General features: G+C 40.2%; 1 protein-coding gene across 2 annotated transcripts in view; it reads left to right on the top strand.

The window, feature by feature from the left end:
* The window catches only part of GOLGB1 (golgin B1), a 123737-nt gene extending 121252 nt beyond the window's left edge, over positions 1–2485 (top strand). For both annotated transcript variants that reach the window (XM_073619235.1, XM_073619236.1), the window contains exon 16: positions 575–2485. In XM_073619235.1, the coding sequence (XP_073475336.1) occupies positions 575–706 (132 nt within the window). In that variant the 3' untranslated portion in view covers positions 707–2485. The remainder of the gene's footprint in view (positions 1–574) is intronic.
* Positions 2486–12926: the final 10441 nt, after the last annotated feature.

Raw genomic sequence — 12926 nt, 5'->3', positions numbered from 1 at the left:
ATTTCAAGACTGTAAATGATGCAAACGGGAGGACTGGGATGTCATGATTGAAAGGTTGCTATTGCAATGGGGCGGGAACTTCCGCCATTGCTGTGGAAACCTGTCAAGAAAAGAGAGAGCCACTTAGGGGCTTCACTGCGCAGGCACGATATCAGGAGGTGCAAACTGGGTAGCCAGCTGCATCGAATCCCGGAAATCAAGAGAAGAGGGCATCAGATGCCCACAGATGACATGGAACCTGCCTGCTTCCGAGATCTGGTTAGTCTTCAAATATTTTAACACAAACTACAGGGACTACACATATGACATGTTCTAAATGTTGCTAGATATGTTTAAACAAGTACAGAGGAGTCTTTAAACAAAATAAAAAGTATTTGGGGGACTGGAACTCCGCTTTAAGTCTGAATATACTGCATGAAGCCAATCAAGATTCTTGCTCTAAATTCTTTTGTCCCAAATGATCCTAAAACCTTTCATTGTCTCACTAAAAACGGTGTTTATTTCCCAAACATACATGTGCCCAGTACCTCTCTCCAACGATCTTGCAATCATTCTATGGCATTTTTCGTTTCAGGCAAGAAGCTCGCCACTGAAAAGACTACTGCGACTTGTGTTCTGCTCTCGCACCAAAACCCCCCTGCTGGCTTCATTGTATCTATTACTTATTCATGCACTACTATTCTTATGCTTAACTGGGCATCTGTAAGAATATACGCTTTTCCCCCGAAAGGGATGACATTGGAGTTGAAGAGCACCATTCCAGTCCTCATGCTGAATATAGTTGGGAAATGAGTTGAAGCCATGACTAGCACCAAGAGATTACTATTCTTATCTTAGTTGTGTCTTCACTGAAAGTGTGGAATGGCATCATATCTTGTACTCAGGGCTCCAGCACTATATATTCTGAAGATGATGTCAGCAGCATCACTGGATGTAACACACCGCTTTGTAAAAAGTCAGCATTTTTTGAAAAGGCTTTCAACTCCTTTGACTGATGGCAAGCATAGACATCTAACCCAGTTCACCTTTGTTGCCTTTTCCACAACTCTTAGGCTGATTTCGTTCTCTCTGTGATCTCAGAAATAATGTTTATTCTATAGAAATTTGTTCTCACTTTGATTGTGCTAAATTGGGAGGGAGAGGTTGTGTAAACCTGTAAATCTGTTTAATAAGAATGTTGCATATTTATATATTACCAGTTACTGTTTTCTCTTTCTAAAAGAACCTTTTTGAAAGAGTTCTTATTTATTATTGCTAATGCACAGTATTGTTTGTGCGCATTTGTAATGTTTCATTCCTGTACGTGTAGGTTTCCCTAAAAATGCCGTTTTTTGATTTTTCTTTCTTTCTTCTTTTTTTTTTTTTGATTTGTGTAATTTGCACAGAATTTTCTCATATCATCACGACTTTCTGCATCAGGAACTTACAGAACAATGTAGATGACAAAGCCCAGTAAATGTGTTGATTGGCTATTACCTTTTAGGGAGCATAAAGCTGGCCCTACCCTATATAACCGGATTGTAAAATCTCTGTACAAAAACAAACTTTGTAATATGAGGACAAACCTAAGCAATCCTTTCAATTACCTACGAAACCAGGCAGGCCCTTGCACTGCATAGCTGTAGTAGTACAGTTAGATTTGTATAGTCAGCTTTAGATCTATGGACATCCAGGCTTAATTTTTCAAATGGGGGAACTAAAGGAATACTGTATGGAACAGGCTCTAGATTTTGTTTTTTTCCCTAATGACTTTAGGTAAATATCCAAATAAAAACTCAGAACTAAGGCTTCCACCGGTGAAAGTAAAGTGACTCAAGCCTAACTCCATGTTTCATTGAACTTTAAATAGTTGTTTTCGATTAAGCTGGTTCAAACGTATGATTTCCTTCACTAAGAAATGCAGCGGCTGTCAGCGCTGTATGATCTTTTCTTTATGTAGGCTCAACATACAGTATACAGCACTGTGTTTTGGCAGCACTATGGGGATTTTGACAAAATCAAGTAGAGCTGAGCGCTGCTCAGCCATTCATAGGAACATTTGTAATTTCGAATGAATGCAAGGATTTCTCTGATTGGCTGAGAGCAGGTAGATGATGTCTCGATCTTTGCCTCAGGCAATCAGAGGAAGCTTTGTATTCATTCATACCTGTCCCTCTGCTGGAACATAGAGCTGCACGATTCTGTCCAAAATGAGAATCACAATTTTTTTGCTTAGAATAAAAAGATTACTATTCTCACGGCATAAAATCTTTCACATTATACAAAAAAATTTTGCTAACTTTACTGGTTAGTTTTTTTTTTTTAATTCATTAAAGTGTACATTTTTCCCAAAAAATTGCATTTGAACGATTGCTGCGCAAATACAGTGTGACATAAAATATTGCAACCACCACCATTTTATTCTCTAGGGTTTCTACTAAAAAATATATATATATATATATATATATATATATATATATATATATATATATATATATATATATATATATATATATATATATATATATATATATATATATATAAAATCTTTGGGTGTTCTAATTAATTTTCTAGCAAAAAAAAAAAAATATTTTAACTTGAAACCAACAAATGTCATAAAAAGGTTTAGTGTTTAAGTGGTTAACCTTCCTAATTTACACACCAAAGTGTATTCCTTTAATCTAAAGGACAAATCGTTACCATGTTTATACTTAAGTTCCACTGCTAAAGAATGTTGTGATTCTTGGCAGACTGCCTGTTTTTTTTTCCTTTTCTTTTGACAGCTGTTGACTTCAGCAGAGCAGAGAGAATTCTCTGCATAGAATGAATCAGGAAATACTTTGTCAAGATTGCAATATGCGATAACGATTAATCGTGCAGCTCTACTGGAACACAGTGCTGTATGCTGAGGCTGCATACAGCACTGACAGCATTTGTTAGTGAAAAAAATTGTTTGGACCAGCTTGGTCCAAAAAAACTATTTAAAGTTTACTAAAACTTAGAGTTAGCCTCTATCTTCAATGTGCGAGATTATGTAGTGTATGTACATACAGTATATTACCAAAAGTATTGGGATGCCTGCCTTTACACGCAGGTGAACTTTAATGGCATCCCAGTCTTAGTCTGTATGGCTCAATATTGAGTTGGCCCACCCTTTGCAGCTAGAAACAGCTTCAACCCTTCTGGGAAGGCTGTCCACAAGGTTTAGGAGTGTGTCTATGGGAATGTTTGCCCATTCTTCCAGAAGCACATTTGTGAGGTCAGGCACTGATGTGGACAAGAAGAGGAACTTGACTGGCCTGCACAGAGTCCTGACCTCAACCCTATAGAATACCTTTGGGAAGAATTAGAGTGGAGACTGCAAGCCAGGCCTTCTGTTCAACATCAGTGCCTGACCTCACAAATGCACTTCTAGAAGAATGGTCAAACATTCCCCATAGACACACTCCTAAACCTTGTAGACAGCCTTCCCAGAAGAGTTGAAGCTGTTATAGCTGCAAAGGGTGGGCCAACACAACATTGAACCCTACGGACTGGGATGCCATTAAAGTTCACGTGTGTGTAAAGGCAGGTGTCCCAATATGCTTGGTAATTTAGTGTATATGTGTATATCTATCTATCTATCTATCTATCTATCTATCTATCTATCTATCTATCTATCTATCTATCTATCTATCTATCTATCTATCTATCTATCTATCTATCTATCTCTAGATATATATCTATCTATCTCTAGATATATATATATATATATACACACTATATAGTTTCTGGTCTTCCTGATGTACTGAGAGAAAATGTCTCATCGTTGATTTTTCTATTAATTATACATCTTGTTTAAGTGATTATTTCTGTTTGCCAAGTAATCAGTGTTATCATCTGAGTGTTTGTGAATGATTACCTTTTAAACCACTTCAGTATGATTCCCCCAGTTTTTCAAAGTGATGAAAGCGCATTCCATGGTGAACATTTTTTTGAAAGCTGTCAGACATTTTCTCCCCCAGTATTGTTAGAAAAGATTTAAATTAAACCACCAAAATGAAGGAGGATATAGTAAAAAGTCAGCAAAATTGCACTGACATCCAGAACACGGATTTGAATATGCGGTCTGACACATTGAAATAAGCAGCATGCATTAACCGAGGGGATTTTAGGGAATGTCAGGAAGATGATCTGCCAGTAAAATTCTAAGTTTTGCTCTATTTTGCTGTGCCAGTCTCCTTATTACTCTGATTCCAAAAGGTAATTACTAGCTTTTGAATGAGAACCTTCTTGAAAAATCCTCTTTTAGCACTCTTTCACTAGGTGTTGTTATGACTGTAATTCATAATACCTGTAAAATAGTATATTTTAGGCATTAGGTTACATTCGCCAAGACAGCGCACCAAGATAAGGATCTTTATTTTTTTTTTTAATTTGACAGTTCTTTTCAGCCAGTTAGATGTAAAAAATAGACGCATGGCTCAAATAAAGCTTCTTATCCTCGTGGTAAAGCTTTGCGGGTTGATCCTTTTTTGTCTCAGTCTCTATCCACAAAGGATAAGGTTTACCAGGATATCCTGAAAACCAATTTGCCTTGTAAGCACTACATTGTCTATAGCTATAGGACTGACAGCCATCATAACCCACAGAGGTGTATTGATGTAGTTGGCTGTACGCGTACAGTTGGGGAGGCCAAAGTTAAGCCATGGTGTTGTATTTGGGCAGGTTTTCTTTATGCCTCAAGCATATCAATCAATCGTATGTACATCTGTGGAGTTGACATATAAAAAAAAAACACAAACAATTGGTCATTTTTCTCATCAATCATTCGTGTTTAATTGGGCTCATTTTTAATTATGAATTATACAACGATCAACCTGGCTGGATATTGTAGGATATCACTCTCCTCTTTTTCTGTTTTTTTTATAAATAAGCCAAAGTGTATGCATTTGTATTTTCATTCCATTATCTAAGGGATACTTGTCTTCTGTCTCATGATTAGAAACTGTAACACACCAGGCTTCTGATTACCTCTGTGATGACAGGGCAATGTTGATATACGTTTTAATTACAAATAAAAGTATTTTTTTTAATAAACCAGATTTGTTTGTTAAACTTTTTTTTTAGTTCCAACTAATATGTACATTTAATGAATATAAAGCATTTTGGGCCTTCCTTACTTTACACTGCCTTTGGACACATACTGTATGAAAAAGCTAGTATACTATTGATCAGCACTCTGAGTGCTTTTTAGCTGATTTGGCCATTCCATGAAACATTTAATGTTATCCGCTAACAATTCATTTTTAAATAGAGAAGCGTTAGTCTACATTCATTTCTTTAGCCCCCTCCTAACGTCTCTTTCAACGTTTTGCTCAGGTACCTAAAAGGTTTCAGCCACAGGTAACAGATGGCTTTCATTGTCCAGCCACGATTACATCCAGGTAATGGCTGGTTGTGCAAATAGTCACAAATAGCTGTGGTTGCCGACAGCCTGTCAATACAGTGCACAGGGAGGTGAAGTAATACTGCGCAAATATATAACTAAATGTAACAGCTGCTACACAAAATGTGACAAATTTATACAAGGAGTGTGAAAAAATGTAGCGCTAACAAAATGTATGTACTGTTGTTCAGTGCAAAAAAGTGAATCAATATGACAAATCAAACCCAATGGAATATGAAAAATGGGCAGTAGTGTGACCGTGAGTCTCAAAACAAAAGTCCCAGATAAAATGAAAATGAATGAGTGAAAGTCCACAAAAGATGAACACAAAAATGAAGTGTCAGTCTTCTATTGTGCAAACGACCATGTGAAACCTCAACAATGGTGAATCTAAAAGAATGAAATAGGATGGGGTACTCTTACCAGAGCAGATGGACCCGGATGTCAGCGACACCGAGTCATAAAGGCTTGGATAATCTGATCAGTGGCTCTCTCTGATGAAAGTGGAAGTCCGGGGTCTCCACGGATATCTCCAAACGACCTCATGGAACTCGACCAGACTGGAAGTGCAATGTATCCAAAAGGAACACCACAGCAACTCTCCTCAAAATCAATGTATGTGAAAGTAGAGAGGGGAGGCTCCAATAGTGCGGGTCAAAAGAGTAGGTTTATTAGAACCAATAGTACATGAATAAAAGTGATCACGGTGATTAAAAGCAATGTAGGGAGCGGTAAGCGTAGCCCGACGCGTTTCGTCCTAATGGGACATCTACAGGGGCATATTTTTCATATTCCATTGGGTTTGTTTTGTCATATTGATTCACTTTTTTGCACTGAACAACAGTGCATACATTTTTTTAGCGCTACATTTTTTCACACAATACAGTGCACAGTCTCACAGCTAGCCACTCTCAGCTGTCAAACCCAGGAACAGGAATTGGTAGATACCTGCCGCTGAAATTCGCACTGTGGCAAAACACCTGCACGAATGCACCCACATACATTTCAGCCTGTGGCCATATTGCAGCATTTTCCTGATTGATATACTGTATTTCAGAAAATACTGCATTATGGCCACTCGATGGAGCTGATGATCATAAGAAATCAACTTAAAGAGGGAGTCCACCTAAACCGCCAAAAAAAAAAAATATTAAAAGCCAGCAGCTACAAATACTGCAGCTGCTGACTTTTAATAAATGGCCACTTACCTGTCCCAGGGTCCAGCGATGTCGGCAGGCGACGCCGAGAACCCGCTCGGTTCTCGGCAGCTGCTGCCGCCATCCTAGGTGAGGGAATCAGGAAGTGAAGCGTTGCGGCTTCACTTCCCGATTCCCTACTGCGCATGCGCGAGTCGCGCTGCGCATCGTGGGAGTCTATGCCGGAAGTGGGTGCAAATGGGAGTCCATGGGAGTCTATGCCGGAAGTGGGTGCAAATACCTGTCTTAGACAGGTATCTGCACCCTCCTCCCCCCTGAAAGGTGCCAAATGTGACACCGGAGGGGGGGAGGGTTCCGAAAAGCGGAAGTTCCATTTTTTTGTGTGGAACTCCGCTTTAAAGGGCAAATTTCGGAAATTTTTTGTGATGGCTGTGTGAATGCTTGAAACATCAACACAGATTTATTTTCATTTTTTTACAAGATTCGTAAGGGTGGAGCTAGCTCATAACAGGATTATCATTCGGGTATACCTAGCACAGTGCCTTCTATAACCTTTATCCTGCTCTTTGTGCCCTTCCTAAAAAGAGGTTAAATCTGGAGAATATCAAAATTGCAGTTTCTGGAGACTTTTGGTGCAATTCAGGAAACCAGCTGCAGGTGTTGCAATATACAAGCATAACATAATGAACTCACTTTCCTGAAATAAACATATATGCTTCAAGAAACCCTGCCCACTTTTACATGATCTGCATGTATAAGAACCTTCACGGCTGAATTTTGACAGTTTCTTTCTCTCCCTGCAAGCAATTTATATTACATGACCGTTTCACACTCTGAGCAGATCTTACAAGCCTCACGATACTGTCTCACAGGCAAAAAAAAGGAAAAATTGTAATAAAAATATATTTAAAAGTAAAATTGTAAAAATAATTTAAAAATAACATATAAAAAACGCTGACATCATCCACCCCCCCCCCCCCCCCCCAAAAAAAACGCATTGTAAACAAAGCATTGTAAAAAAAAAAATATATAAATAGTAAAAGAAATAATAAATATATTGTAAAAAAAAATTAAAATAAACTACTGACACAATCCGCGCCTCATCAGTGCCCATCAGTGCTGCATATTAGTGCCATTGTCACATGACATTAAAAAAAAGAATCAGTATCGGCGAGTACTTGGAAAAAAAGTATCAGTACTTGTACTCTGTCTTAAAAAAGTGGTATCGGTGCAACCCTACTTATTGTCATTTTATTTTCCAGGCTCCAATCCACTGCAGCATACATGTGGTTGTATGCTGCCATGTTGGCGCCAGGAAAACAAAAAAATTGTATCAAATACTTAGTCATTTTCTTTTCCTGGCACCAATCGCTGGCTGCCTTCTACCACATGTATGCAGCCATGTTGACGCCAGGAAATTGACTTTTACTTAACGTTTCCTGGTGGTGAATCAATCACTGTCATTTAAAATGCAATCTTTCTTAGTACATCTTCATGGCAGCATACAGTGAGTTGTAGCTCCACCCCTGCAGTCCCATAGGACTAGTTAACTTTACATTATGGCTCATTCCTTTCTTATGCCATTCTTTGTAAATATCACCATTGTGGTGTATGCTATCATAAAGGTGCACAAAAAAAAATTAAATTAGGGAAAGGTGCGTATACAGTTTTGGTTTTTTTTTTTTCTTTAACATCATGATAACATATGATGGGGATTAACTTGCAACAGCAGTAAGACAAGACAAAATTTATCAAAACGAATCATCAAACAGTTGAATCAGAAGCTGGTTATTGCTCCACTTGTCAAACTCAACAGTTGCTAAACAGGCTAGATCAATTCTGCAGTGAGAAATAATGATATTTGCTGATGACCACGTTGCCTCCTTACTTCTTATTTTTAGTGGGATGTAACAGGAGATGATGGCATTGACGTAGCCTGGGTGGAGTGACCATTCAGATCTTCAGTTATTAGAAAACTTTGAGAGGCCTAAGAATTTTCAGTAGCTTTAATGGCCCAATAAGAAACCGTTCCTACTGACACTTCAGAAGATAATGCTTTAAAAGTTGACCCTCAGCCAGAGGAGCAAAGATGCCTTCAAAAATTGTGAATAAAGGGTCAACAATCTCTTGGTTAAGATAAAAAACTGAGGTGACATTGGGTAAAGACTCTGTCACTGTCCTTAGGATTATGCTGTATTGATAGAACATCAAGTTGGGTTTGCGGCAGCCAACAGCTGTTCTGCCACTTTTATTGCTGAAGCTATAACTACCAGGAACAACATTTTTACTGTAACATTCAATAGACACATTGGGGGTTATTTATGAAAGGTAAATCCACTTTGCACGGCAAGTGCACTTGAAAGTGCAGTCACTCTATATCTAAGGCGTAGATCTGAAATGAGTGGAAGCTCTGCTTTTATCATCCAATCATGTGGATGAGCTAAAATGCTGTTTTTTATTTTCCTTGCATATCTCCCTCGGATCTACAGTGACTTTACTTCCAAGTGGATTGTTTTTCCCACTGCTAGGCTCATTAGCAGAGAAAACCATGGCTTTCTTGACCATTTCCATGGTACAATGGAGATGACTGAAACTGAATCGATTATTTAGGCCTGTGTGCAATTCCAGTGATAGTGCATGAAATTTACCCCCTCCCTTGAGTTGTAAGGTTAGGGGACTATGAAGCAAGGACATTTTGTATTTCTTATGCCGTGTACACACAACCGGACTTTTCGACCGAACTGGTCCAACGGAACGAATTCGTCGGACAATTTGATCGTGTGTGGGCTTAATCCGACCTTTTCTGTCGGACTTTAGAAATAGAGCCTGTTTCAAATCTTTTTGACGGACTCGAGTCCAATCGAAAAATCCGTTTGTCTGTATGCTAGTCCGACAAACAAAATAGGATGCAAGGGCAGCTATTGGCTACTGGCTATGAACTTCCTTATTCTAGTCCGGTCATACGTCATCACGTTCGAAACGATTGGACTTTGGTGTGATTGTGTGTAGGCAAGTCCGTCAAAGTCCTTCGGAGTTCAGTCCGACGAAAAGTCCGGTCGTCTGTACATGGCATTATGCCGCGTACACACGAGCGGACTTTACGGCAGACTTTGCCCGGCGGACTGGATTTCGTCAGACAATTCGATCGTGTGTGGGCTCCAGCAGACTTTGTTTTCTCAAAAGTTGGACGGACTTAGATTTGAAACATGTTTTAAATTAATCCGTCGAAATCGAGTCCGGTCGAAAAGCCTGCTCGTCTGTATGCTAGTTCGACGAACAAAAAGCCACGCTAGGGCAGCTATTGGCTACTGGCTATGAACTTCCTTGTTTTACTCCGGTTGTATGTCATCTCGTACAAATTCGACAGACTTTGGTGGATTGTGTGTAGGCAAGTCCGTTCATTCAGAAAGTCCGTCGTAAAGTGCATCGAAAAGTCCGCCGAGCAAAGTCTGCCGTAAAGTCCGACCGTGTGTACGCGGCATTAGTGTTGCTGCAAGGTCCACCTCTAGTATTCCCCACAATCTGGAAATGTTTTAAATTTTGTTCTGCCACTGGTTGTTGGCAAAAAATGTACTCAACTTAGCTGTTTCTTAGCCCCAGAGTGAACACCACCTTTGATTCAGGACATTCTGTTAGGCCCGGGTCATTAATTGGTTGTACCTTCCTCATCCCCCCACCCTAAGGAAAGCCCTACCTTATACAGTTTTCTTTCCTTCAACTGTGGGTTGAAGGAAAGAAAATTTCTCAATTTCCCCATTAACATGGTCAGTGTTGATGGGTGGAATCCCTCCCACAGCGCTATTGTGTTCTGCCGGCAGGGAGCCATCACTGCTGGCGGATATATATTATAAGCCAGCATAGCACTTTAGACTTGAGAAACTTAACATTAATAAATCACCGGGACCAGATGGCTTGCGCCCAAGGGTACTTAGGGAACTCAGTCAAGTGATTGCCAGACTGTTGTTCCTAATTTTTACAGACAGTCTACCGACTGGAATGGTACCAGCTGATTGGAGAAAAACCAATGTAGCACCAATATTTAAAAAGGGCCCAAAATACATCCCTGGGAATTACAGACCAGTTAGCCTAACATCAATAGTATGTAAACTCTTGGAGGGGATGATAAGGAACTATATACAAGATTTTAGTAATGAGAACAGTATCATTAGCAGTAATCAGCATGGATTCATGAAGATTTGTTTTTGCCAAACCAATCTACTAACCACCTATGAGGAGGTGAGTTGCCATCTAGATAAAGGAAGGCCCGTAGACGTGGTGTATCTGGATTTTGCAAAAGCATTTGACACAGTTCCCCATAAACATTTACTGTACGAAATAAGGTCCGTTGGCACGGACCATAGGGTGAGTACATGGATTGAAAACTGGCTACAAGGGTGAGTTGAGAGGGTGGTGATAAATAAGGAGTACTCAGAATGGTCAGGGGTGGGTAGTGGGGTCCCCCAGGGTTCTGTGCTGGGATCAATCCTGTTTAATTTGTTCATAAACAACCTGGAGGATGGGGTAAACAGTTCAATCTCTGTATTTGTAGACGATACTAAGCTAAGCAGGGCAATAACTTCTACGTAGGATGTGGAAACCTTGCAAAAAGATCTGAACAAATTAATGGGGTGGGCAACTACATGGCAAATGAGGTTCAATGTAGAAAAATGTAAAATAATGCATTTGGGTGGCAAAAATATGAATGCAATCTATACACTGGGGGGAGAACCTCTGGGGGAATCTAGGATGGAAAAGGACCTGGGGGTCCTAGTAGATGATAGGCTCATTAATGGCATGCAATGCCAAGCTGCTGCTAACAAAGCAAACAGAATACTGGCATGCATTAAAAAGGGATCAACTCCAGAGATAAAACGATAATTCTCCCGCTCTACAAGACTCTGGTCCGGCCGCACCTAGAGTATGCTCTCCAGTTCTGGGCACCAGTCCTCAGGAAGGATGTATTGGAATTGGAGCGAGTCCAAAGAAGGGCAACAAAGCTAATAAAGGGTCTGGAGGATATTAGTTATGAGGAAAGGTTGCGAGCACTGAACTTATTCTCTCTGGAGAAGACGCTTGAGAGGGGATATGATTTCAATATACAAATACCGTACTGGTGACCCCACAATAGGAATAAAACTTTTTTGCAGAAGAGAGTTTAACAAAACTCGTGGCCACTCATTAAAATTAGAAGAAAAGAGGTTTAATCCTAAACTACGTAGAGGGTTCTTTACTGTAAGAGTGGCAAGGATGTGGAATTCCCTTCCACAGGCTGTGGTCTCAGCGGGGAGCATCAATAGTTTCAAGAAACTATTAGATAAGCACCTGAATGACCACAACATACAGGGGTATACAATGTAATACTGACATATAATCACACACCTATGTTGGACTTGATGGACTTGTGTCTTTTTTCAACCTCACCTACTATGTAACTATGTAACTTCCCAGTAAGCAGTCTTTTCCTAGCTTCTTTCCATCTGGAACATCTGGAACAGAAATCTGAGCACAGTGGAGACACAAGAAAGCAGGTACAGGCTCAGTACAAACAGAAGAACACCACATTACCAGCTGATGGAAAATTGCTCTCATCAGGGTGCAGGGACCAGTAAAATCTTTGCATGTGTCCCTAATGTGCACATGGCATGCAGTACACACAAGCTGCAATACGGAGGGGGCCCACTGTGCACACGCTGCACACACACACATTGAGCATTCGATTTGGGAAGGCTAGCTTTGTTGGACCGTACATAGCTCACTTGCTGTCAAGGGCAGTTACCATTATGACTAAGCGAACCTTGATTAGTGAAACAAGTTAATATTGCCATGCCTGCATAGAGGTCTCATGATGTCTTATGATGTATCTTGATGGATTTTTATCTTCAATAAAGTAATCACTGCTTCATACCTGGGAGTGTGATCAACCTTTCTTGAACCATGGGCAGTTACCATTACATTACAGTCTTCTTTTACAAATGCCTAGGCTTAGCTCCGTCATTGCAAGATCCCATAGACAACTTAGCCTCTAGCTGTGTTGGTACCTATCTTGGTTGCCTATTGTTGCTCATTTAGTGAGAGCTACAGTGTATGCTGTGGTCAGATTTTAGTTTACTGCAGTACCTTAAAGCGGAGCTCCGCTTGTTCGCACCCTCCACTGCCAAATTTGGCACTTTTTGGGGGGGAGCAGGTACCTGGTTTTGACAGGTATCCACTCCCACTTCCTCGTAAGATCCCCGCACAGCGATCTCTGTCATGTCAGGACCCTCCTCCTTTCCCTGCTGCCTCCTGGGATCTGTGTGTGTCCCAGAAGATGGCGGGACCATTCAGAAAGCGCAGCACAGCAGGAAACTGGCTGTGAAGCCTGA

Source organism: Aquarana catesbeiana, linkage group LG03, assembly GCF_042186555.1.
Source record: "Aquarana catesbeiana isolate 2022-GZ linkage group LG03, ASM4218655v1, whole genome shotgun sequence".
In the NCBI taxonomy this organism is placed as follows: Eukaryota; Metazoa; Chordata; class Amphibia; order Anura; family Ranidae; genus Aquarana; species Aquarana catesbeiana.
Note: the sequence above shows the minus strand (reverse complement) of the source record. Positions and strands in the feature narration are given on the sequence as shown.